We start from the raw sequence: 25363 nt of genomic DNA, 5'->3' as shown, positions 1-25363 counted from the left end.
TTCCGGATCGTGAGGAGGCTAATGAGATGAGACAGAGGACCCATTTCACATGGGATCTGCGCGGGTCAAGGTTAGGGGAAGCTCACAAGTTGGCCGATCAAAAATGCACCAATGACGCCGACATTTGCATTTAATGGAGTCTTTTTTGCGACTATTCAACGATCGATTTAAACCAGCGGTCACTGGTTTTTTTTTTTTTGCTTCTGAGGGGAACCTCGGTGCAGGGAAGAGACACGATACGACGTATTCGACGCCAAAAAAGAAATTACAGCAGCTGATCGACGTGCGCCGTGTCTTGGAACGCCTGCAAAGCTTGTCTCCTCCCTTTCTTCTGAGGCGCTCTCTCGCTGCAGACGAGGCCTTTTAGGTGAGCGAGTCAAGCAAAACAATTGAGAGAGAGGCTATGGCTTGCCACAGAAAAATGCTCTGGATGATGCTTCTCCCGTATCCAAGACGTCGAGCCCACCATCATCTCCCTCTTGATCTGTTTGATTCGACAGGCACCAAACTTTGGGAGGTCATGGCCACGCGGTCGGACTCTTCCAGAAGGGATGACTTTTTTCTCACTCGACGACATTCCGCCACTTGATTACAGGGAGTGAGAGTCAGCGACGGAACCACCCGAGGAAATGTGCGACAAGTTTTGCGCCCTCAGCCTCAATCACATTCTCGAGCGATTGAAGTTATTCAGATCAAAGACAAAGCCATGATCAACTCGGTTCGTTCGCCGACCCGACGCTAAAGACGCACCTCGGATCGTCGGGTCCTCGGGGCCTTGTGCAAACTTCCTCGATATCCTTCTTACTAGTCTCATCACCGGACCGGGGAGCCCGCCTTCAGTAGGACAAATCGCGGATCACCCAGAGTCTTGTTTTTAAAGTATCGCTAGCTTCGGAGGGCGCATTCGTGCAATTTGCTGGTAAACCGGGGGTGAGCCGGTGAAACGCCAGCGTTTTTCCTTGGTGATACCGGGAGCTTGGGGTCGTGGGCCCCGGGACTTTGGTGAGATCAGGGGTGAAAGGCGGGGTAGGGTCTAGACCTTGAGTGGCTAGAGCTATCAATACCGAGTGTTGGTTCTGCTGGAGCTGTCCATGAGGGAATGCATGTTGAGTGAGTGCATGCTGTTCTCCAGATGGTGTCTTTGAAGAGGCTCTTGACGTCTCACAACATGATGCCTTTGTAGCACGATACCTCTGTAGCATGATGCCTGGGCCTCTGTAAGACAATGCCTGTACAACTGGAGCCGCTGACCGAGTTCTATTGGCCGTCAGCTTAGGCAGATGTCAACATGTCGCTGCCTAATAGCGCAGCACCAGATATCAACCCTGAGAATGAATTCAGTAGTCGTGATGATCACCATCTCACTCCTGTATCAAAACCTCATCACCACCAACACCACACTATGGGCTCCCCGCTACCTCCCCTTGTCGTGCCAGCTTCAGCCACACACACCCACACCGTCGTGTTTCTCCACGGCCGCGGCGACTCGGCACCCAAGTTTAGTAGCTCCCTCAGATACTCGACCGACTCGAGCAACCGGACCCTAGACCAGATCTTTCCCTCATTCCGATGGGTGTTTCCCCACTCTCCGATGACCTCCAACGAAGCATTCCCCCTCAACAGGATCAACCAGTGGTTTGACATCTGGAACGTACAAAACTTTGCCGAACGAGAAGAACTTCAGGCCGTTGGTTTGAGACAAAGCGTCCAGCGCATTCGTGACATCCTGGCCGACGAGGCTGCCCTCTTGGAAGGTCACTGGGACCGCATCGTGCTCGCCGGCATCAGTCAGGGTGCCGCGACAAGCGTTCATACCCTGCTGAATCTGGACATTCTCGGACCGATCAATGGCGAGGCCCAAAACCGACGACTCGGTGCCTTTTTAGGCTTTTCGTGCAGGATGCCTTTCCCAGGTCGTTCTCTGGCCGCCACCAGAAAGGTCCTCGATCTGGAGGGTTCGCCTAGTGATGCTAGCATACTCGAGAACACACCCGTGCTGCTGGAGCATTGCGTGAATGATCACGTCGTCTTGGTTGAGAATGGGAGGGTTTTGAGAGAGACTCTACGAGGATTTGGGGCTCAAGTGACGTGGAAGGAATATCCTGATGGTGAACATTGGTTCAATTCCCCAACTGGGATAGACGATGCCGTCGAGTTCCTGAAGCACGTTCTTGAGCTGCCTGATGTTGCCTAGTCAGGGGCCCCGTAGAGATATGCAAGATGGGTGCCGCTGCGGAAGGCGAGTGGCGAGGGTGAGATAAGGATGGATAGAAATAGATTTCACAAGCCGACACGTGTTTGAAGCATCATCAAGACGTACAGTACAGTATTGTGGGTGTTATGCAATGAATAGCCTACAACGAAATCCACGCAGTACTCTAGGATATGTGATATGTGTGAGATTTTGTCTGCTCTTCGTCCGTGCGAAGTCATAATGTATATACACCAAGTAATACGCCCTACCGAGTGATTCCCGCGCTCGATGATACTATTTCACCTATTCCGCAGCCTGCTGCCAACATTGCTACCAGAGCCCAAGCCTTGCTACCCCTCAGGCTCTTAAACGCAGTTGGTTCCACCGTGGATAAAGGTACCATCCGAGTTCTCGCATCCGCAGGTGCCGTCATTGGGGTCCTTGATACAGGTGGTACCAACGCCAGAGGACTCGCCGCTACCACTATGCACACTGTCAGCTTAGCCCCCAAACCCCTCACAAAGTTTGTACCTACGTCCAGAAAAAGGTCCAGTAATCCGCGTCCTCAGTCATCTGATCGCTGGTGGGCGAGGTGCACTGATACGCCTCGCAAGTTCCGTACGGGGCACCGTTGTTGTTATCGTACTGGTGATCGACACGGAAGATGGCAAACGTCTGCTGGCCCGAGACACGGGTGTTGTAGGCGCACTCGGCCGCCTGGATGGCGTTGGAGACCTTGGAGGCTACAATTTGACAGATCACATTACGTTAGTGTGCATGATGCGGGTGGGCTTGGTCGATAGATCTTGGATGGTACGTACGGGAGCAGCCTGGGTTTCGAGGGTACGCGCCCTTGGTGTTGCTAGTAGCCGGGTCCAGCGTCGCGCTAGCTGCGCCAGCGATGGCGAGGAGGGAAGTGATCGTGGCGAGGGGGAACATTTTGGACGAGTTTATCGCAACGACGCTAATCTATCAGGGAGACGTTTTTGAGTGTAGTTGTTGGTGATGCCGAGTTGATGAATTGAAGGCCGTCGTCAAGATTTATAGTCGCATTGCTATGTTGACACTCTCTATCCCTTTGTTTCAAGCAGATTAGACCAGTCTTTTCGAAACCCGTTCTAGTGGGTATTTCTTCGATATTGTATTCAATGCTTCTGTGGAGATGCTGCCCCTTGGTCAATTCCGTCTATAAATGGTAATCCTCCCGTGAAGAAACAGGGATGAATAGATTGTTTAAGTGGGCCGACGTCGACAAGAGATGAAGCAGGCGAACATTCTCCTTTCGTATATACAGGGCCTGGGCATGCACGGATCCTTCCGAGGTACGTAAGCAGCTATGAAACAACCAGCATCAACAGGTTGCGACTGGTGGATTTATTGAAAGCCTGCCGACGGCCCGTGGAAACATGTCATGGCGAGCCCGGAGGTTGTTTCATATTCTGTTGTTGTTTCTATTGAAGACCGCCAAGCCGGTTGACTTGGACAGAATACATAGTATCCATGGAGCCCCAGTCTCCATCACTGCTTCAAATTTAAGATCAACAAGTATCATGGGCCCGACATCCGAAGCCCCAATGAATGCTTATCGATAGAGTTGACCTGTGTTTACTCTTGATACTCCTAAAGGCCTTCCTTGTGTCATTGGAGCAGAGTTGCCGAATCTCAACTGAAGTTGCTCCTCTTGGATAACTGGGTTCGCTTGAGCTCCTGTCGTGGCCGCGTTATCATCGATTGACTCAACCCAACCCATCTTCTGGCGAGGGCCAAAGGTCTCGATGCCAGCAGAAGTGTTTTCAAGCCCTAGCTCGCCGACATGCTTGGGTGGTTCCGAGTTCAGTGTCAGTGCCACCAGCTCTGGTATGCTCTCCCAAGAGCTCGAGTCTTTCCCGAACCAGAGCAAGACAGCGACATGCACCAGGGCTATAATTACATGGATCAAAAGGGCGGCTATGCAAAAGAAGTGAAACCAACCAACTGCAGCCATTGCATATCCATTTAATGAAACGACCATCCTGACTTCGCTCTGCCCAGTAATGTTTGGTGGATGGAAAGGATCCAAAGGATCCCCAGACCTAACCAGCTCCTTGGTCTTTGACCCCATGCCCGACAAGCTTTCCATGGTGATGGGTTCAATCCTACCATGGAGCGGTAGTATCCCACCAACCTCTATTCGGTGAGAATTGGGATTTACACCGCAGAAGGCGCGAGACATTCCTTCAACGAAAAATAGGCCAAGGGCAAATTCAGCCTCCCACAGAGTATCTTCCAGTCTTTGGTCTAAGCCGGCATGGGGGAAGATGGGACTGATGATCTTTTCTATTGCTGTCTGGTTTAAGGACGAGTCTCCATCGCCGTCGGCCTGGCGTCCATCAGACTCTGTTGGGTATAATTGATTGAACCAAGATGTCGTGATGTTCGCGCGTCGCCAGGTCCCATCTTTGGGCGGAGAAAACGTAGTAGAGCCAATAAAGTCTACTCCAAGGACACCTTCGACTGTTGCACTTCGAGGGTAGTATATGGGAACCGCTTGAAGATTTGTTGTTGTCTCTTTAATAAAAGACTTGCCCTTGGCCCACCGGCCGTCAATAGAGCAGGCCTGAGCTGGGAGAACACCGTTCTGTCGCTCTGGAGCTTTCAGGTTGATGAGAATAATGCCGAAAGATGCCGACTGTCCGGAAAGTGGAGGAAGTTGGAGGCCTGTTGTCAGAACTCGAGAACTATCTGGCCCGGGATTTGCTTTCAGTTTCCTTTGAATAGTATCCGTGACATTGAGTACCTGAGAGCGGTGGGGCGAATTACCAGTCTCGCTGTACTCGGGCAGAACTGGAAACTTCAGAGAGACTGTACCAGATGGGTCGATATCTGACATGGGGGAGCATTTCACGCGAACAGATGGAAGCTCGGTTTCAACTGTCGCGGTTTTCACAGCAGCTTTGCTTAACCTCTTGCAGCCAGGGAATTTCCACCAGGATTCTGTCAGCGCAAGATAGTGCAACGCACTGGTCCAGACGAGAAAGATATCTTGCTGTTGAATGCTCAAGGCGTTGTGAGAAGTGAAAACCCAAGTATCCTCTTCGAGACTGTTCTGATTCTGATCGCGCTGTCGAGTTCGGGCATATATCTTTCGGGAAGGCCATCCTGGCGTATCGAACGTTGACGTATCGAACGTTGGCGTATCGAACGTTGGCGTATCGAACGTTGGCGTATCGAACGATGGGACGGCATAGCGAGCATTGCGTGACCATTCCACCAAGTTTTCATGAATAACTTCCCGGCCTTGAGCTAGACAGTAATCAAAGGTAGTGTAGTCAATAGTTGTTGGTAGGATCGAGATGAGCTTGGATGGCCAGATCTGGTCTTTGGTGCCTAATTACGGGTGAGCTTTTGGTTTATTACTTGAATATTAACCAACATACCATCAAACCACAGGCGAGCTCCTCCGGCTTTCCAATCTAATTCTCGAGGGATCATCAGAACCGCACTCGCTGGGCCGACAATAGGGGCTATCAGTCCTGAAACGACGACCAAAGTAATGAAACGAGCCTTCCGGAGCCAGGAAGGATGACAGTAAGAAATTCCGGCCCAGAAGTCCCATGTAGCAAAGAAGCTACGATGGTGATTGGATATGTTGATACTGGGAGTGATTTTTGAAAAGAACATACCTTGGGTTGCTAAAAGAAAATCCAGCTCCCATGAGTCCCAGAGGAAGTCCAGCGCCAGAAACCAGTTCGTGCCGTACAACATGAAAAATAACCACCCCTAGGCTAGCAACGATAAATAGTTCATGTACCTTGGCTGCTACCTGTAAGACTCCGAGCTTAATCCCATCCTGGTCACCTGGACCCTCAAGTTCGCGACCGATAAAGAAGCGCAGAAAATTAAGAGCGATGAGGGTAATGGTGGCCAAGCCAGGAATCAAGTGGACAAGGCAACAGAGGAACGCAGATTCACGAGATGACTCGAAGAGTGGCTTGGGATGTACGGGGCCTTTTCGAATAGCACGGAAGGCATCTTTCTGTAGACGAAAGAGAGAGCCGAGTTTGCTGAAAAAAGATTTGAGGGCGTTGAACAGGGACTTGAGCGCCCTGAAGAGAAGCCTGAACGGCGCCGCCAAGGCAGTAAATAGGATTTTGGCAAAGTGGAGAGCAACCATGCTGAGTGAGCCTTTGAGACGACTGACCTAGAACGATGGGCTTGAATACTGATATTAAGCCGTTCCACCCAGGAGGGAGATTGGGATGCCTTTTACAGATGGGCAAAGCCCGTGGTTTAATGAAGGCCGACAAGCGGAAAGAATTGCTTTTGGGGCCCATTAACTGGCGTGCCAAGTCAGAGCTGAACTTTAGCGATGGATGATTTGCCCAGAGCCTGATGTTGGGATGCTGCTGTGGCCACTCGCAGGTCCAAATGTCTCAATAAGCGAGCAGGCTGACGCTTAAACCGCCGACTGACTCTCACCAAGAGCACCGAGGAAGTGTGCTGCAGTCTCTCTGCCCGTACCCTCCCGTGTCAGACCACACTCCGGGCTCCTCAGCCTGAGGTCATGTCCAGCTTGGCTTAGAGCGGCAAGAGTTTGGCTCTAGAAGCGGAGATGGGTTTTGACATGGTTGAGTTTGTCTCCCAATTAAGTGGTAATTCGTATCAATTAAAAAAGCGTCAAAGATCTGAAGCGGAGATGAGCGCAACAATGAGTCACGATAACAAGATGACAAAACCCGCCAGCCAACGACCTATCAATCTAATTCTCCTCACTGGTATACCGAAGGCCATTCGATCTAATATAAGCACCCACGTCTATCACGATAAAAGCTCGTCCAAGCGGTTCTATCGTGCAGCCTGCACGAATGGTCGTTGGCGCAAAGCAAACACAGTTGAGTCGATCGTGGCCCATAAAGAGGTCTTGGAGCATAAACCCAACTTGATTCATATGCCTGAAGTGATCTTCTCGAGTGGCCGAAAAGACAAGGATGGTGCTGTCGAGGAACAGGCAGAAAGAGTGGTCTACCGAGGGTGTGACCTCAATTGCCTCTCTGATCTCCTTGGCTGAGTGCCACGTATTGAACCGCCCAAAAAAGTTGGCATTTTCGAAATTTTCAAAGACGGCTACCGTATTTGGCATCCAAATTCCCATATATGGCAGCAAATCCCACCAAATGATGTCAAAATGGGCCACTTCGGAATCTTCCATCGTTGAAGCCATGATGAAGGGGTAGCTACCCTCGGATTAGCGAGTGTGATGGGATAAAGCGGATTCGGGTACATGCTCTTATATCTGATGAAACTTGACTGGTTGATATGATTGTCTGGCGCAGAGACGGTTATTGGAGCTGGCGAAGAAAAGGAGTAAAGACTTGATGGATTTCTTGATATTAGAAAAGGCTCTCTTTCTCTGTGTGTGTCTTTGTATGTTGTGCTCAAATTGAACATCTATCAGTACTCAGTAGGCGTTCTGGACACTTCCCATGGGGGGCCGGGGTTCAACTACAACAAAGAATACATTAGCATTGGGATCGTGTGTGTCCTGTTACGAAAACCTTGATCATCATGCTTCCTCTTCCCGAGAGGCTGTTGTGATGGACACCGCGTCCGGGCGTCCAAGCAATCAATCTCCCGCGGGCCTTGATAATACTTAACATTGGTCAGATGATTCGTGTGGGCGTACTTCGGTTGGACGAGGACGGCATATTGCAGATTTAGACGAGCTGCGATGGTGCACCATAGTAGGTTTATAGGTAGCATTCTAATTTATGACCCTTTTCCAGGTGGCTCATACTTCAGATCCAAGGAAGTTATCACAGTTTCAAAATGAAGTATCGGCAGGAAGAATTTCATGAGTAAGGAAAAGGTTAGGATTCGGGCCTCAGGTGTAAAACTTAGTCACGATGATCAGAACATCCTTCTTCAGTCCCCGCTCTTTGAGATTCTCACCAAACTTTGGTGTCGGTACAAGTGACAAGTTTAGGTCCTCCCTGATCTCAGTAGGTAGCAATAGGAGGAAACTTGATGCTCTTTTAGATGCGCTTCTCAATCTCGGCCATCAACTTCTTTTCCCTTTCCTTGACATCTTCAGACACGGTATCCCCAAAGTCCTCCATCTCGGCAATCCGCCTGACCACAACCTCTCCCTCCTTGAATGGAATCTTCTTGGCCCAACCCAAAGCTTCCTCAACATCCTTAGTCTTCAAGATCCACCAACCACAAACATGGGCTTCCTTTTCAACGTCAAAAGGCCCCTTGGTGGCTTGTGCAGGGCCATCCGAGGAGTAGGTGATGCGATAGCTGTCAACGTCGGTTGGACGGAGGCCCTCACCACTGAGGAGGACGCCAGCAGCGTGGAGCTGCTCGTTGAAGGTGGTCATTTCCTCGAAAATCTCGGGGGTGGTTGCATCGGGGTTTTCGGCCTCGGGTGAGGCTTTGATGAGGAGCATGTAGCGAGGCATGATGGTGGCTGGCAGAAATTAAGTTGATGGCGTTGGTGGACTGGTAGACAACAAGCTTGTGTTGAGTATGTAGTGAAGAGGTGATGCCAATTGTTCACAGGACAATGCTGTCCTTTTATCTTGCAACATCGCCTGATATTGTGAATGAATGCCAAGCCTCAAGGCGCTTTCGTATTGATCGGATTCGTCGTCCAAGTCAGCTCAAGCAACCGGCGATCAGTGGCGCTGGTAGAACCAATAGCTGAAACTGAGTGACCACTGTTGCCTATCGCCAAGTCTCGCAAACACAAGAACTGCATCAAAACCGGTGCATTGATTACCCGGGACGTGAGTACCGAGTCCCGGAAACCTTGTATCTGCACGATGCTACAAGTTTCAAGGACGCTTTCTTGGTGGTCCTGGATGTCAAAGGGTTGCTAGAAAAGTATTTATTGGTAGATATCTAAGGTTTTAGGCAACCACGGCAATTGGCCAACCAAGTTCAATCATCAGAACTTGGCAGACGACGATAGCAAAAAGTAACCAATGCTTCAGACAGCAAAAGAAAAGAGTCATCTCCCCACCCAGAATCGAACTAGGGACCTTTCGGTGGCAATTTTCCAGTTACAGCCGAACGTGATAAACCAACTACACCATGCGGAGAAGATATTTGATTGGAAGATTATCTTCAACATGGTGGTTATGAAGGACACTTCAACACTTGGCGATCAACAAAGAAGCTAAGCCCTGTGGTAGTGTGTCTCAAGGTGGGTGCTTGCAGGTGTCCCAATTGATTGGGATTAATGAGTTAACCGAAGCCTCGGAACTTCCGGGGTTGCAATTGCTACTCAATGCCCATAAACGGCAACACGGCATCTGTTCGTTCGATGATATCCAGCAAGGATAACAAGCTCTCCACCCAAAGACAAGGTCTCGGCTATACAAGACGCTCGACTCTAATTCGGACCTGCCCCATTAGGAAAATCACGACTTGAAGACGGCACAATTTGCCATTGTTTCACAGCATCAAAAGTGGTCCTATTACTCTCTTAACCTCGGGCAACTCAACTTTTCGCTGCGTATAACACTGGGTTTTATCGTTGACATCATTCTGTCCCCGATGACGTGCTTGGGTTGCAGAGCTGACTCTGCCGCTTTGTGGCCCGACCTCTGCTCTCGTGTGGGTTTGTCCATCCCAGCTTAGGAAACTGAAACGAGCATCTTTTGATTGCAACTCCACGTTGCGTGAGACATGTTCGCATCAGAGATTGTTGGATGATTTTTACCTGGTGTTGGTTCTGTAGGGATATAAATATGGAGGCTCATCCTGGTTGTTTTTTCAAGTAGCAGCCTGAAGAGCCGCATTCATTTCACATCCAGCCATGGCTGACATTTCGGAGAAAAGCGACATCGAGTCGCCTTCGAAAGGAGCAGAAAAGACTCCTTCTATCGTTAATTCTACCAAGAGTCAGCCTGTTGAGCCTCCTGCCCCCACAAAACCCGAATATGTGCACAAAACCGGTGCAGATGCAGCCCTCGACCTGCTCAACGAGACGGGTGGTATCAGCGAACCATTCGACCCTCAGAAAAACAAACGACTCCAACGCCGCATCGACACCCACATCATGCCTCTGATTTGCATTGTATACTTCCTACAGTACATCGACAAAACGGCAATCTCGTACGCCAGTGTCACAGGCATCATCCAATCGACTGGACTGGTTGGCAATGAATTCAACTGGGTTGCCTCCATCTTCTTCTTTGGTCAGCTCGCCTTTGAATTTCCAACTATCCGACTTTTGCAGTTATTCCCGCTTGCCAAATACGTCTCTGTCAACGTCACTCTATGGGGCGCTACGCTTGCATGCATGGCCGCTTGTACCAACTACTCGGGACTCTTGGCGTGCCGCTTCTTTCTTGGCGTCTTGGAGGCTGCCATTGTTCCCGCGTGGGTCCTCTTCACCTCTCAGTGGTACAACAAGGATGAGCAGGCGTTTCGTGTTGGTATTTGGTTCTCGGTTTGCGGCATGGCACAGATGTTTGGTGGCTACTTTGCATATGGTGTCGCTACCCATGTTGGCAAAGATCCTGATGCTGCCCTCAAGGGCTGGCAGATCATTTTTCTGTTCCTTGGTCTTCTTACGGGTTGCGTGGGACTGTCGTTTTGGTTCATCATGCCAGACTCTCCGGCCGTCGCTGGGTTCTTGTCAAAGGAGGAAAAGGCTCTCCATCTACAGAGAATCCGTGGTAATGAGCAAGGAATCGGATCTCAGACGTTCAAATGGGGCCACGTTAGGGAAGCCTTGACAGACTCCATGACCTGGCTCTATGCTTTTTGGGTATTTGCCGCCAACATCCCCAACTCCATCGCGACAAGTTTTGGAAATATTCTGGTCAAGGGTATGGGTTACACAAGCGAGGAGTCTCTTTTGCTGGTCACGCCTCTTGGCGCTTGGGAGATTGTCTTTTTGATCGGCTTGACCTATGCGGCCATGAAGACGAGACAACGTCTGTACTTTTGCATCCTTGGTCATATTCCTGCAATTATCGGCGCCATCCTCATGGCAACTACGGAAAAGGTTCCCGCCCTTATCGGATACTACACAAGTGGAGGAATTCCCATCGGTTGGACGACGATTCTTGGCCTTCAGAGTTCTAATGTTGCTGGCTCTACAAAGAAGATCACCGTATCTTGCATCGGAACCATTGCCTATACGGTCGGCAACATCATCTCACCACACACTTTCCAAGCTCGGGATGGCCCGAGATATCTTCCTGCAAAGATTTCCATCTGCATCATCTACTTCCTATGCACTGTTGATCTGTTTGTCATGCGATGGGTCTTCCAGAGGCGAAATAGGCTGAGGGATGAGGCCAAGGCTGCACAGGGATCTGAGTACCAGGTCGAAGATAACCACGAGTTCCTTGACTTGACAGACCTGGAGAATAAGGAGTTCCGCTACGAGCTGTAGTCAGCGAAGGCGGATGATAAAAGCATCATCTGAAAACAGGAGGGTATGAACAAGGCAGTGGACACGAGCTGGTAATCCTTGAATAAACAAGATATTCTTGACCATTCATCACCATCGTAAATTGTCTTCTTGAATTCACCAAGACCTCGACGTCGGATCGTGGCTGCGATTGCCTGTGTCGACTAACTTGGTCGTCTCAGCCATGCATGTGGGCTTGACTTGCAGAATAGAACCCTTTCCATCCGGATTGGTTCTAATAGTTAGATATTTTCTGATTTCTACCCTGAAGACAACGGATACGTGCCAACCACTTCCGGGCTCTGCTTTCTCTCTGCTGCCGGCCGTGAACTCTGTACGCAAGAGCAGTAAGAACGTAGACTTGAGTGCGACTCTTTGATAGCAACCATGCATGCATTGAGGTTCATTGACGTCAGTGGCTTGTCATATCTAGACTGTCAAGGCTTATCAATCATCTTAGCTCCTCTCTCAATAACGTCTGCAATGCGGAGACAACTTCTTGCCCAGAAAACAACGCAAACAGGTCTGAACACTCCCTCAGACAGTTAACAATAGAGACCAATCTCACAATGGACTCCACGACCCGCGTCATCCAAGCCATCGGGCTCACTTCGTCCATCTTCCTGGCTGGCGCCAACATCGGTGCTTCGCATCTCACTGTGCCGCTTCTCTACCAACAGCCCATCTCTATCAACACAGCCTTCTTCAAGGACTTCTACATCCGAGGCGCCGTAACCTTGGTTCCGCTTTCCATTGTATCGGCTTCAGCCTCGGCATTTGCCGCATACCTCGTCCCTTCTCAACGCACGATTTGGGTCGCTGCCGCTGTGACGACAATCTCCCAGATACCCTGGACTGGGCTCGTGATGATGGGTACCAACAACCGACTGAATGCCATTGCGGCCAGCAAGGTTGAGCTGGAAAAGGCAAGCAAAGAGGAGGTAGTGGACTTGTTGAAGCGTTGGCGATGGATGAATATTGTGCGAGGGTCTCTGGCTCTTGTGGGAGGACTGACGGCTGTCTGGGCTGCGATGAGTGAATAATCAGTTGCCGTCGGGGTAAGCTCTTTATCGAATGGAACATTCTTGCTAAAAATGTGCAAGCTTCGGTTTCAGTTAATGTCACAGGCGATGTGGATTGTGGCCGAGGGTGAGACAAGGACATATCCCTCCCAATGATTCAATTTCAAGTTTGGCAATGTCTGCTTCATCGTTTCCTTTCAGAGCTGGGATTAATTAGTGATGGCGGAGACCAGAGTATAACAAGAATGGTTGTTTGAAACTATCTAATAAGAAGGGATATCTCGAGAATTTGAGATTTTTGCGAATGATAGCTAGCCTATTCCATCAACTCCATGCTTTATCAATTCGCGCCAGTGTCCAGAGAAAGTCACCTTGGATATACTGCACCTGTGCTATTTACTGAGAAGGACGACTTATGGTGCCTCGTGAAGGCCACCAGGACCCCGAGCATACTCGGTTTGACCTGGGTTCCAAGACTGGCCAGAAAGTTCCGTCGGGGCCTGCGGTGGCTTGTAATAGTCTGTAGCGCCTGCTTGCGGTTGAGGCTGGGTCTGAGGTTTCTCTTGTTCCACAGCAGCGGCGGCAGTAGTTGAGGGCCCCTTGCGGAAACGCCTCCATAAGAGAAAGCCCACACCGCCCAAGGCCAAGATACCTCCGATGGTGGCTCCGACAGCGATGCCCGCGACGGCGCCTGTAGATAGGCTCGAGCTGTCATTGGTAGAAGTCTCGGTCGGGTCTGAGGTAGGTTCGTCGGTAGATGAAGTGGTGGAGCTTGTAGGACTCGCCCCGCTGGTATGTGTTTGTGTTCCGGTCGTCGTCGATGGCTCATCATTGGGTATGGTAACGTTGAAGGCTTGCGAGTTGGCGACGGCGTCGGTGGTTCCACCGGCAGCATAGAGTGTCCAGTGAAAGACAGCATCCTCTCCCTTCTTGGCGTCGGTGGAGAAGCCATCGAATCCGACCTTCCAGATATAGCTCGTCGACGTGGTGTTTTCTGTTGTGATCCAGTCAGCCTGGAGATAAGATATAGGCTTCATCATCACTCACCTCTGTATTGGAAGAAAAACTGTGTGCCGCCGCCGGCAGGAGGATAATCCTGCCATAGTAAAAGATTTGTCTCGTCAAGGTCCGTCTCCCATTCCACGTTCATGCTCTCTCCCACATCGAAGCCCGGATTGTTTCGCCAGCTGTCTGATCCGGCTGATCCGGGCGTGACGAACTGACTATCGCCCAGAACCTTGGCAGCAAAGCTGCTCAAGAGTATTGTGAATGGCAAAAGAGAATGCATCGTGTCGAGTTGACGTGCCACACAGGCGTGAAGGACCGGTCCCTGTTAGACCTGTGATGATGACAGAAGGCCGTCAAAGAGACTTGAAAGTCATCACAGGCAGCTTAATTCGGACATAAGAAAGGAGAGAAAACACAGGCAACAGGAGGTAGAAATGAAGATCGAAACATGGCTGTCACGCTTCCTCGGCACCGCTGTTCCATGTAGATACCATGCTAGCTCAGCCCCCGGTAAGGCGCAGAGCCGGCTCTTAGTGGGATGTGAGATTTTGGCGGCCCAGCGTGAAAAAGAGTCCAGTAACAGCCTCGAGATTGGTTACAGGGGCCCGCTTCCATGAATCAGGATTCACCTGGCGAGACGTTGCTTCTGGAAATGTGAGGTGTGTGGCGCCTTGTAGGGACGATCATGCAACCAGCCGCGACGAGAAAAGAAGCAAAAGTGGGCTGGGGGCCTGCTAGTTTGACAGGGGACTAATCGCTGATTTGTAAGGTCAGGGCAGAAGGCGGCACTTGACACGGGGTTCTGACCTCAAGTGTTGTTGAACTGTTCGAGGTTGACGCCCAGGATAACGAGTGGATGAACGTGTCGACCTTTGGCTTTTGCTCATATAACCAAGTACTGAATCTTCTATAGCAGTCGAGTTCATGGAGATCTCGGTAATTTCACCGACCGCTCTGTTGTTTTTCGGCATATTGGTCTTTAGTTCGGCGAAGCTAGTGAGATTGGATGGGATGATCGACACTCACGCGAGCAAGAACGTTGAATAAGGTCCCTGCGCAGCCACATCGATGCTTCGCTTTCTTGGCCAGCGGGTAAGGCGCCGAAGTGATCCACCCGTATTCTAGCTGAAGCAGTTCAAGGCCAGGGGGGCTGGAGTGTGTCCACCTGCGAGGCTGATTTTGGGCTGATTCTTATCATTTTGGCTGCGATAAGCATCTAGTTAAGTATCAGTCGCATTAGGAGTGAGAAAGAAAAGGTCCTCGGCTGAAAATTGGCAATAAAACTGTGGCTGTGGAAGCATGAAGCTGCTGGTCTGGCTGGCTTTTACGATGGGGTCACATTAACTCCATCCATGCATAGCCCCCAAGAAAGAATTGAAGGGGTGAGCGCTAATTCCTTTCGTATACATGAGCCAATGAAAATCGCAAACTGAAACTACTTGTGATGTGGAAACTGATCCTCCCGCGCGAAATTGTCATCAAAGCTATACCACCCAAGGTTTAACTCTTACAGACGTGAGTTGAACTTGATGCTTCCTGTTGCGCCAGATGATGCTTCTTCACCCAGAAGCTCACGAGCAATGGCTCTTCCGGCTGCACGACCTGAAAAGATGCATCCGCCGACAAATGTTCCTTCGAGAGAACTGTATCCGTGAACACCGCCACCGCCGAAGCCTGCTACTTCTCCAGCAGCGTACAAACCTGGGAATGGGCTTCCGTCTTCTCTCATGACATTGCTGTCAAGATTTGTCTCGATGCCACCGAGAGTCTTGCGGGTAAGAAGGTTCATTTGAACAGCAATCAAAGGACCATGAGCCTTGTCGAGGAGACGATGCGGAGGAGCGACTCGGCTTCGTTTATCTGGCCAGTAAGTCCTTGCGTTATGGACGAGCATTGCTTGTCCGTCCTTAGTGTAAGGATTGTTAAACTGGTCATCTCGGGCTTGAACCACCTCTTTGACATCATCATAGTTGAGCAACGGGCCGTTACGCGCCTTTGCAAGTTCGTTCATGCCGGCGACAAGATCCTCGAGATTTTCACGGACGACAAAGTCTGCGCCGTGTTTCTGAAAGTTTTGGACAGGAACGGTGCCCTTCTTTCCAAAGACTCGAGTGAGAAGCAGCCAGAGACTCTTTCCCGTGATGTCAGGGTTCTGCTCTGATCCAGAGAGTGCAAATTCTCGGGCAATGATTGATTGATCGAGGATGAACCAGGTATAGTCGTACCCAGTGCTGCAGATATACTTCAGAGTCGCCAGAGTATCCGAGCCAGGGTAAAGAAACGGCGGCAACCGTTTACCCGTGGCATCGAGCCAGAGAGAAGACGGCGCAGGGAGGACTCGAATACCATGATTCGGCCAGATGGGATTCCAATTCTGAAGTCCCTCTGTGTAATGCCACATCCGATCACGGTTGATGACATGAGCTCCAGCTTCCTCTGCAATGCCAATCATGCGTCCATCGACATGCGCAGGAACGCCGACGACAAAGTTCTCTGGGACTTTGGGGCCCAGTCTGTCGACGGGCCAAGCTGCCTTGACGGCTTCGACGTTTCCTCCAATGCCGCCTGAGGAAACGATGACGGCCGAGCCGCGAATTTCAAACTTGTCCTTTTCAACTCGAGAGGACTTGACACCACGAGGGGAGTCGTCATCCTCGAGAATCCGGCCTCTGACTCCGACTGCTCGTCCAGATTCGTCAATGATCAGCTCGTCAACGGCGTGTCTGAACTTGAAGCTGACGATGCCCTTCTCTGCTGCCTTCTTGACCGGCTCTGCAAAGACTCTTACAACTTCCGGTCCTGTTCCCCAGGTGATGTGAAATCTGGGAACTGAATTTCCATGTCCGTTCGCAGTTCCATCGCCTCGCTCAGCCCAACCAACATTGACCAAGAAGCCAAGCCCTCGATCCTTGACATAATTCTCCATCTCGTCGGTCGCAAAGTCGACAAAAGCCTTGGCCCACTGTCGCGGCCAGTGATCGTCCTTTTCCCGATCGAAGCGAGCCGATCCCATCCAGTCACGCATCGCCAATTCCCTCGAGTCTTTAATTCCCATCCTGCGTTGTTCGGTCGAATCAACCACAAAGATGCCGCCGAGGGACCAGAATGCCTGTCCGCCAAGGTTGTGCTCATTTTCCTGGTCGACGAGAAGGACGGGGACTTTGCGTTCCGACAGCTCAAAGGCGGCGACGAGGCCGGCGAGACCAGCGCCGACGATAATGACGGGTTGTTTTTCATCAGGTGAAGCCATTGTGAATGTTGATTGTGTGTAAGAAGCAAGAAGTTTGGCTGGGGATGAAACTCATATCCGAGAACGCGGGGTCTTGAAGTGAGATGCCGAGGCTCCCGTCAGTTGCAAGGGCGTCATCAAAGATATTGCATATGCGCCAAGCCGCTATTGGTGGAATCCCAGTCGTCAGCGGCAACGAGCATCATGAGAAAAACATCACCAGAAAATGTCATCAGTTGCTTGTGGTTTACTTGTTTAAACAGGTTCAACGCCGTTATTACCAACTACCTAGGTATCAAGATTCATTACCAAAACATTCATTCACGTTTACTATTCACCACCCTTCTTTGCCTCGTCTAACTTTGTCTTCTTTTCTTCCTCCGTCAACTTGTTGTACTCGGCTACGTTCTCATCCCAGAGACGCACACACTCGGCGTTCCAGTTGCAGTCCTCGACCTGTCCATACACTGGATGGCTGTATCGAGGATGCTTGCTGGGCCAGTTGGATGCATGGTAGTGATGCTTGACGAGAGCTCCACGCGAATCATGATTGCCTGAATCAGAGTGTCCCTGTCCGGCGCAGAACGCTTCCACGTCGAGCACCAGCACGCGGCCAACAATCTTGGACTCATCCATGTTATGGAACATGTCCCAGGTAACCTTTGGTCCACCCGACCTTCTTTGGTTCATCTGCTCAAGTAGGGCCTTGGTGAAAGCCGAGGGCCCTGTACCGCTGATGACCTGGTCAAAGTCGAGCTGGACTTCTCCAAGTGGAACCTTTTGCTCCTTGGTGACATTCTTGAGCCATGCCATGATGTTCTCAATCAACTTGAGCATCACGGGCTGATGAGGCTTCGAGATGATGGTCCACTGACAAAAGGATTTTGACTTTTTGCCAAGAATTGGATGATCACTGAACTCGGGTTGGTCAATCTCAACACCAACAATCATGTCGATATCCTTGTCGTCGTATCGCTCGGGGATGAAGCGATTCACAGGTCGTAGAGCCTCGACGTCAATGTCTGCGTACACTCCACCTTGAGCATACATGACCATGTACCGCAAGAGATCAGCCTTGATGATGTGAAGGTTGATGCTGCGGTAAAACTTGACAATGTCTGGTCGGTTGAGGCCATTGGGCCCAAAGTGCTCCTCCACGAATGCCATCTCGTTGGCATCTGTCAAAACCTCGTATCGCATGCCGGGATTCTTGGCTACCCACGTCCGTGAGGTGACGAGATCCCGGTCCTCAAAGTTGAGAGGGTCTAGCTTCCATGTCTGCCAAATCTTTTGTGGGAATGAGCTGCCACGGCTGGGCGGTGTGGGATGATCACCCTCTCTCCAGATGAGATCAAGGGGACTCGGGATGGCATAAAAGACGTCGAAATTGAGGATGATGAGGAGTAGGCAGACGCATCCTATGTATAACGGCAGACACCTTTGCATCTGTGCTGGCACCTTGTTCCTGAACTTTGCCGTCGAGGCCGCCAGGGTTGGCGAGCCAAGAGGGGAGCCCATCTTTTCGATCTCGCGGGTGTTGATGCTGTCGTACTTTTTGGTCACGGTCCACTCGACGGTAGAGGGTGGAATGCGAAGACTGGTTGGGAGGTTCCGTCGAGGGCCACTCGCCATGACCAACCGTTGGACTTGTCCAGAAGAGAAGAGAGAAGACAATGCAAGTTTTACACTTGACTCGTTCTTGGTAGGCTTGGAAGTCGACTGGGAGCTTAATTGATGGGTAGAGGAACTAAATGAGTACCAAGAGAAGCTGACCCATTTCCCCACGAGCTGCCTTATCAATAACTACCGGGGCACGCACGGGGTGGATTCAACCTGAAATCGGCATCGCCACGGGCCCGCATCACATCACAGCGGAGAAATGGGGCAAGGGTTAGGTTGAACAAAGACCCATGTGATGGCAACGTTTCTCTGGGCAGGGGTATTATTAGCTCAACACAAGGACAACTTCCGAGAAGGGAATCTGCTCCGTGCCTGGCGGATCGTGGAGTGTGGGCGAGCGAGCGGCGAGTCTGATCTTTCCGAGCTGATGATGCATGGCGGAGGGGTTTGTTGGCCAACGGGAGGGCCGGGATGACGAATCTCGTAATGTGGGAGGAGATTTGATCTTGAGAGATTTGATCATGGTTGTTAAGGTCAATGGATGTGTAGAGAGTACTGTATAGCTTAATAGACTGTGGATAATAGCTGGCATGGAGTTGTCGATGCAAGCTCCATTCTAGCTTTGCCTCTAGAATCTCAACTTTAGCAACAATAGTGCACCCAAACCGCACAAGACAAAGTCACCAATGCAGTAAACCCAACCCACGAGAAGCAAGTGTCGGTCACAGAAAGGTTCTCATTCGGCTTGTGACACGGGGAATGAGCCTCGGACATAACCCCTGTCAAACATGGGGGAAATTTCTTCCCCCGCACCGATCTATGCCCTTATCAAACAAGCTTTCTGGGGTGAGCTCAGCACCAGGGGTTGATTTAGTTCCTGAGCTCGGGGCTTCTCCGACTTTGAGGGTGTGGAGGATGCTTGCTGCCGTTTGACCCGTCATTCACATGGGGGGAGGTTGGTCAAATTGGGTCTTTTGTGAGGATTCATATGTGATTTCTCTTTTACTCACCTTGCAGAGACGTCATGAAATTTGTCAATCAGTGCGGAGAGGTAATTTCGCCTCCGCAGTTTCTCGGAGCGCGTTCTTGTCAGCCCCCCGTGGTACCATGATCAGCACCCTCAAAAGTCCCTCGCGGCATTCATCTCGTCTTAGCTTCTTGTCCCACATTGATTGACCTGATCAAACTCGTGATCTCGTCTTCCTCGTTTGTCGTCATCTTCTCACATGATTCCTCAGCGTGTCTCCCTCGGCTAACATTCCTGATTCTGATGCTTTCATCTGGCAAGTCAATTGTTCAGCTCTGCGCTCAAGAGATCAAAGACGGAGCGTCGACAAAAAGATTGAGTTGAGCTTTGTCGACATCTCAATTACCTTTGCTGTATTACATCCTTCTTCTTTTTACTCTGTTCCTCGTCCCATACATCATGTCGCCTCCAAGCAGTGGTCTCCTCGACAGTGTCGAAGACTGGGACGAGATCAAGGCCGACCTCAACCCCGACTGGGCCCTTAACAAAGAATGGAAGTCATACTGGAAACCAGCACCAGCAGGCGGAAAAATACAGCAAGCCGTCAAGAGGGTCAGATCTTTTATTCGAGCGAGAACATTACCCTCGCCTGAGAAGCTGCGCCCAACTGCCTATTTGGACGGGCTCCGGGGCTTTGCAGCCCTGCTCGTCTACTTTCACCACCATGAGCTCTGGGCGCATGAGATCAGTAAACAGACTCCCATCTTTGAGAATGGCTTTGGGTATGAGGGAAACTATTACTTTGTTTCCTTGCCTGGCGTCAGACACTTCTTCTCTGGAGGCCACTACGCCGTGTCGACTTTCTTCGTTATTTCTGGCTACGTCTTGTCGCTGAAGCCCCTCACCTTGATCCAAGCGGGTGAACACATTCAACTCGGCGACAACCTCGCCTCTGCACTCTTTAGACGATGGCTTCGCCTCTTTCTCCCACTCATCATGACATTGCTCATCTACATCACGACATGGCACCTATTCGGCATTTGGGTTCGCGACATTGATCAGCAAAAGACGTGGTTCTCTGAAGTTGTAGAATTCTACAAGGAGTTCAAGAACTTTAGCTTCATCTACAAAGTCGGCGGTGCACCATGGCTCACCCACGATAGGCACTTGTGGTCTATACCCGTCGAGTTCAGAGGGTCCATCGCCATCTACACGGCCATGATGGCCTTTTCGCGCTGCACGCGGAATTCTCGGCTATGGTGCGAGGTCGGTCTCATCGTGTACTTTATGTACATCACCGATGGCTCGCACTATGCCATGTTTACCGCTGGCATGTTGCTTTGCGACTTGGACTTGTTGGCGAAGAAGGGAGAGCTGCCACGCTTCTTAGCACGCCTTTACTCGGTGAAAGAGTTCATCTTCTACCACCTCCTGGTCTTCAGTCTGTTCCTTGGCGGAGTCCCCTCTGAGAATCGCGACATTGACCAGCTTGCAAAGAACCGCGGCTGGTACTATCTATCAGCTCTCAACCCTCAAGCCGTTTACGACTACAAGTGGTTCTACCTCTTCTGGGCCGCTGTATTCCTAGTCGCTTCCATCCCGCGAATCCTATGGCTCAAAGGCTTCTTCGAAACAAGATTTTGCCAATATCTTGGCCGCATCTCTTTTGCCCTATACCTGGTCCACGGACCAGTGCTCTGGACCCTTGGCGACAGGCTATACCTGGCCACGGGTTGGCAGAATGGGGACCTGATGAAGGGCATCCCCCACTGGGCAGATAAGCTACTACTGCCGAGAACAGGGCCATTGGGCCTGGAGATTTCATTCCTAATGCCGCATCTCATCCTTATGCCGTTGACTTTCGGCTTGGCTGAGCTGACACACAGGTATATCGACACACCCAGTGTCAAGTTTGCATCATGGCTATACAAGACGGCAGTGGGGGAATCACCTAACAAGCAAGCACGATCTTAGGTAGTAATTATGTAGCATGTATCAAGATCTAAGCATCTGTAATGAGAGAATAAGAATTCAAGCATAAATTCCTGGAGCTATAACATGCTACTATTGAGCGCCACGTTCTGCGACTTGGTGTGGTGTTCTGACTGCCCGCGTGCTTCATCTCCTAGGAACCTTCACACTGCGGTTCAACGGGCAGGTCCTCCGCCATCAACGACACTTCTTGGCTTGTGATCCTCGGCATATTGAACCTCATCGGAACAACCGGCATCAAAGCGTACCTAATGCGCCGCACTCTTGCAAGCTACCCCTGCTCGCTATCCTTGAAAGAGCAACTCGCTTGAGTACTATCCTAGACTTGGATAGTTCCCGAGAGGAGCACACCCCGGAAACTTGGGGATCGCTCGATGCCCCTGTTCTGGTGCTTGTTCCGTTCTTAGCGCCCTGCAGATCGCCACACCCTCCACTGCTCCTCATTGCGGAGGCGGGGACCCCGCAAAAGGTCCGTGGTGAGAACGACAAGCCTCGGCATGCATATGAAGATGATTGTTTTTTTGGTGTGAAAAGACTCACGAGAGTGTGTGTGTACCCCTGCTTCTCAACCAACCCTGTAATCTTGACTGCATATCTTACACGAGGATCCGTTGGTGACATGCGGGATTTGAGTGTTGTGACATCTTGCTGTGCCGTTATTGCTCAGTCCTTGCATTACCGACCTGCTTTCTCCTCTCTTTTCAGCTCCCTGGACGCATGTGCATCACATGAGGTTGCAACAATCGTCCGAGTCGTTGGGTAAGAAAAGGCGATCCCATGTCGTCATGAGAGCCAAGCTGTGATTAACTCGTGGGCTGTGTTCAGATGAGGAATAGATAGAATACGCCGCATGCTAATGCCCACCCAATTCACTCATACAGGCTGAATCGGGCGGTTCCAAGACTTTCAAGAAAGCTTGACTTTGCCAGCCCCCCTCATCCAGGTCTTGGACCCATCCCAGTTTTCCAGTCCCTCGTCCTGTCTGTCGAGTATCGGACACACTTTCAAGATGCTCGTCAAGGACACCAAGCGACTGGTGCTCTTCGTTATCCCAACTCTTCTTCTTTTGGGTACTGCAATAAGGTTATACTGCAGCCCTGAGGGTTTTCGGAAACACGGCACAGAATGGAGTCCTTCGCAGTTTGCCAAGGATGCTGGAGATGATCAAGATCTTCTCTTCTCCGGTGAGGTGATACCAGAGGACCCGCAAACAACACCACAAGATGCGGCACAACAAGATACGACACCACAAGAAATACCACAAGGCATACCACAAGAGGCGCCACAAGAAGCACCCCAAGAGACACTACCAGAGACACTCCCGGAAACACCACAGGACCCCGCAGCAACACCTGAGCATCATGAAGACACGCAACCCGGAATCTTGCCCCTCCCTGAAGACTTGGGTGCCACTCATCAAGAAGTCTTCTCAGCATCAACTCTAGACAAAAAGTTCTTCATGATCGACTTTGGCAGCGGGTTCCCAGCCATGAACCCCAACATCATTCCTCATCCCACACTCGACAACACCTGGATCATTGTGGCACAATGGCGATTAGAAAACAAAGAATCTCAATGGTTCGCCGAGCTCGTCTGTGATGCCACGTTCCAAGACAATGTCCTTCGGTGTCTGCATCCACCAAATACTCTGACGGTCGCTGCTACTGTTGGGGGTGGCCGCTGCGAAGGAGATTTGGCCTTTTTCAATACCAACATTGGCCCCCATGATGCTCGGGTCTTTTATGGCCCTGAGAAGCCTTACACAATCTTTGGCTCTAATTCGGTCCACACCTGCTTCGGCCAGTTTGCTCAAGACTTGCGCATGGTGGTCGACTGGAAAGGCGACAGGGAACACCTCAACGAGTTCCGTCTGGGAACAGAGCTACAAAGACCACTGCCTTGGAACCCAGTCGAGAAGAACTGGTTCCTTTTCTGGGATTCGAATGGTCAGATGTATGCCCACTACGACGTGACCCCGAAGCGGTCATTTGCTCTCATCAACGCGGATGGCTCAGTCGGGCCAGATCTGGCTCCCCAGTCACAAGAGTCTGATGAGCGTTGCATGGCAAAATACTTTCCAAAGTTGGGTCCAGAGCTCGAGTCTATTCATCAAGCTACCAACTCCCTTCAAATCACGACGTGCAATCGGAACGATCCCATGTGCGTTCCTGATGACAGCAACACATTCGTTTTTACGATAATCCAGCACAAGACGTATTTCAGTTACCACAGCGTTTATGAACCTTATATCATGGTTTTCAAGCAACAAGCACCTTTCGACATCCACGCCATATCACGCCAGCCAATCTGGATCCATGGCAGGGAGAAGTATCCAGACAAGTCGACTTCAGACATGTTTTACGTCACATCAATGAGTTGGAAGCAGAGAGGGCAGAAGTATCATGGGTTCCTTGATGATGAACTCTTCCTTGCGTTTGGTATTGAGGATGAGAAGGCGGCGGGTATTAATGTCTTGGCTGGTGATCTGTTCAAGAACTTGGGGGCATGTTTTGAGGAATAGCCGAGTCACGTTTTATGATTGCTTTTGCACAATATCCACCTCACTTAATTGCAGTCCCGGATTCATATCGATCTTTCATCGTTAACTCGCCTCTGAACATTATTCACGCTTGCTAGTGTTTCAGACTGCTTATGATCATTCTTCTAGGGCAATCCCGTCTTTACCTCACTTGCTCCCCTTAATTCAAGCGTGGATAGGCTGCTAGGGCCGCTTGACCTCCGGTATGACAGAACAAGACATTCTTATCCTTGAAAGCGCCGGCCCTAGCAGTGTGCAACAACCCAGTCAATGCTTTTCCAGTATAGACTGGATCAGTGAGAATGCCTTCCAGCCTTGCCAACTCCTTGACTCCATCAGAGGTGCGCTCATCGAGGTTCCCATATGCTCCTCCAAGGTACGACGTGTCAATCTCAAAATCGTCCTTGGTGATGTCGTCTGGTGAGAGACCGATCTTAGAAGCGGCAGTTTTGGCAATGGTCAAGACAAGACTAACCACTTCCTGCTCTGAAGGATTCAAGATTGAGAATCCAAGTAGTCTCTTTTTCGAATTTGGATAGCCTAGCTTTTCCGCGAGTTTGAAGCCGGCAACCATACCACCAAGTGTCGAGCAAGATCCAGTTGCTGAAACGATGACATCAAAAGTTACGCCGAGCTTTGTCTCCTGTTCGAGTAACTCAAATGCCCAACGAGCAAACCCCAGACCTCCAAGCGGATGAGTACTTGCTCCCGTTGGGATGGAATAAGGAGTCCTTCCTCGCTCTTTGAGAGTCTTGATCACGGTCTCTTCGCTGGTGCCAATGGGAAATGTTTCGGCCCCAAAGATGCTGTTCGCTTGCACGTTTCCGGTATATTTGTACTCAGCATCGTTGGAGGCTACCGAGTCCTTTGCGTATAGAGCAACCTACAGAGTCAATATCGCTGCCCTTGAAGAGCATGTGGGCTTATTCACCTGCAGACCAAGTCGGGCAGCGGCAGCAGAAGTCTGGCACATGTGGTTGGACTGGATTCCTCCCGTGGTGACTAGAGTATCAGCGCCTTGGGCAAGAGCATCTGCCAACACGTATTCAAGCTTCCGCACTTTATTGCCGCCAAACGCAAGCCCCGAGTTGCGGTCTTCGCGCAGGATCCAGACACGTGCCCCGCAATCCAGTGATTCCGTCAGCCGGGATAATGGCTCAATGTCGACAGGACGGTCAAACATGAGCTTGACACGGGGAATGTCACTAAATGGAGACGGAAGTTTGGCCATAATCAGCAGTTGTAAATCTGATAGAACGTGATATGAAGAGAGGTTGTAGGATGAGGATTACGCCCCAGCTTACAAGCGGGGTGAAGTACATTACGGAAGCATTCCCGAAAACCGGATTCTAACCACGGGCGTATTTATAATCGTAAGAAAGC

The 25363-nt window shown here is 50.7% G+C and overlaps 13 protein-coding genes across 13 annotated transcripts; 5 read left to right on the top strand and 8 right to left on the bottom strand.

Annotated features, from left to right (window-relative positions):
- Positions 1-1402: 1402 nt before the first annotated feature.
- NECHADRAFT_70183 (uncharacterized protein) lies at positions 1403-2318 on the top strand (the record flags this gene model as incomplete). Its single annotated transcript, XM_003045111.1, has 1 exon — positions 1403-2318. One exon carries the CDS (start codon positions 1403-1405, stop codon positions 2192-2194), a length of 792 nt encoding a protein of 263 aa, XP_003045157.1. The 3' UTR covers positions 2195-2318.
- A 241-nt stretch (positions 2319-2559) lies between these two features.
- Positions 2560-3133, bottom strand: NECHADRAFT_81626 (small secreted protein; the record flags this gene model as incomplete). The annotated part of the gene is made up of 3 exons (XM_003044697.1): positions 2560-2677; positions 2730-2937; positions 3016-3133. 3 exons carry the CDS (start codon positions 3131-3133, stop codon positions 2560-2562), a joined length of 444 nt encoding a protein of 147 aa, XP_003044743.1.
- Positions 3134-3776: 643 nt separating this feature from the next.
- On the bottom strand, positions 3777-6347 carry NECHADRAFT_81625 (uncharacterized protein; the record flags this gene model as incomplete). Its single annotated transcript, XM_003044696.1, has 3 exons — positions 3777-5560; positions 5611-5801; positions 5857-6347. The coding sequence occupies 3 exons, from the start codon at positions 6345-6347 to the stop codon at positions 3777-3779; spliced, it is 2466 nt and encodes an 821-aa protein (XP_003044742.1).
- Positions 6348-6932: 585 nt separating this feature from the next.
- Positions 6933-7394, bottom strand: NECHADRAFT_81624 (uncharacterized protein; the record flags this gene model as incomplete). The annotated part of the gene is made up of 1 exon (XM_003044695.1): positions 6933-7394. One exon carries the CDS (start codon positions 7392-7394, stop codon positions 6933-6935), a length of 462 nt encoding a protein of 153 aa, XP_003044741.1.
- Positions 7395-8026: 632 nt separating this feature from the next.
- Positions 8027-8983, bottom strand: NECHADRAFT_102711 (uncharacterized protein). The gene has a single exon (XM_003044694.1). It carries the CDS (start codon positions 8632-8634, stop codon positions 8206-8208), a length of 429 nt encoding a protein of 142 aa, XP_003044740.1. The 5' UTR covers positions 8635-8983; the 3' UTR covers positions 8027-8205.
- A 1012-nt stretch (positions 8984-9995) lies between these two features.
- Positions 9996-11585, top strand: NECHADRAFT_94391 (uncharacterized protein; the record flags this gene model as incomplete). Its single annotated transcript, XM_003045110.1, has 2 exons — positions 9996-10064; positions 10095-11585. 2 exons carry the CDS (start codon positions 9996-9998, stop codon positions 11583-11585), a joined length of 1560 nt encoding a protein of 519 aa, XP_003045156.1.
- A 534-nt stretch (positions 11586-12119) lies between these two features.
- On the top strand, positions 12120-12943 carry NECHADRAFT_102710 (uncharacterized protein). The gene has a single exon (XM_003045109.1). The coding sequence runs from the start codon at positions 12173-12175 to the stop codon at positions 12644-12646; it is 474 nt and encodes a 157-aa protein (XP_003045155.1). The 5' UTR covers positions 12120-12172; the 3' UTR covers positions 12647-12943.
- A 95-nt stretch (positions 12944-13038) lies between these two features.
- NECHADRAFT_81620 (uncharacterized protein) lies at positions 13039-13913 on the bottom strand (the record flags this gene model as incomplete). The annotated part of the gene is made up of 2 exons (XM_003044693.1): positions 13039-13619; positions 13673-13913. 2 exons carry the CDS (start codon positions 13911-13913, stop codon positions 13039-13041), a joined length of 822 nt encoding a protein of 273 aa, XP_003044739.1.
- A 1076-nt stretch (positions 13914-14989) lies between these two features.
- NECHADRAFT_61924 (uncharacterized protein) lies at positions 14990-16900 on the bottom strand. The gene has a single exon (XM_003044692.1). The coding sequence runs from the start codon at positions 16881-16883 to the stop codon at positions 15141-15143; it is 1743 nt and encodes a 580-aa protein (XP_003044738.1). The 5' UTR covers positions 16884-16900; the 3' UTR covers positions 14990-15140.
- Positions 16901-17189: 289 nt separating this feature from the next.
- NECHADRAFT_122645 (glycosyltransferase family 32) lies at positions 17190-18494 on the bottom strand (the record flags this gene model as incomplete). The annotated part of the gene is made up of 1 exon (XM_003044691.1): positions 17190-18494. The coding sequence occupies one exon, from the start codon at positions 18492-18494 to the stop codon at positions 17193-17195; it is 1302 nt and encodes a 433-aa protein (XP_003044737.1). The 3' UTR covers positions 17190-17192.
- A 1414-nt stretch (positions 18495-19908) lies between these two features.
- NECHADRAFT_94386 (uncharacterized protein) lies at positions 19909-21423 on the top strand (the record flags this gene model as incomplete). Its single annotated transcript, XM_003045108.1, has 1 exon — positions 19909-21423. The coding sequence occupies one exon, from the start codon at positions 19909-19911 to the stop codon at positions 21421-21423; it is 1515 nt and encodes a 504-aa protein (XP_003045154.1).
- A 1027-nt stretch (positions 21424-22450) lies between these two features.
- Positions 22451-23962, top strand: NECHADRAFT_43074 (uncharacterized protein; the record flags this gene model as incomplete). The annotated part of the gene is made up of 2 exons (XM_003045107.1): positions 22451-22625; positions 22734-23962. The coding sequence occupies 2 exons, from the start codon at positions 22451-22453 to the stop codon at positions 23960-23962; spliced, it is 1404 nt and encodes a 467-aa protein (XP_003045153.1).
- Positions 23963-24140: 178 nt separating this feature from the next.
- On the bottom strand, positions 24141-25211 carry NECHADRAFT_42931 (uncharacterized protein; the record flags this gene model as incomplete). Its single annotated transcript, XM_003044690.1, has 2 exons — positions 24141-24863; positions 24912-25211. 2 exons carry the CDS (start codon positions 25209-25211, stop codon positions 24141-24143), a joined length of 1023 nt encoding a protein of 340 aa, XP_003044736.1.
- Between the last annotated feature and the right edge of the window lie 152 nt (positions 25212-25363).

The sequence above is a fragment of the Fusarium vanettenii genome (assembly GCF_000151355.1).
Source record: "Fusarium vanettenii 77-13-4 chromosome 6 genomic scaffold NECHAsca_20_chr6_4_0, whole genome shotgun sequence".
Taxonomy (NCBI): domain Eukaryota; kingdom Fungi; phylum Ascomycota; class Sordariomycetes; order Hypocreales; family Nectriaceae; genus Fusarium; species Fusarium vanettenii.
Note: the sequence above shows the minus strand (reverse complement) of the source record. Positions and strands in the feature narration are given on the sequence as shown.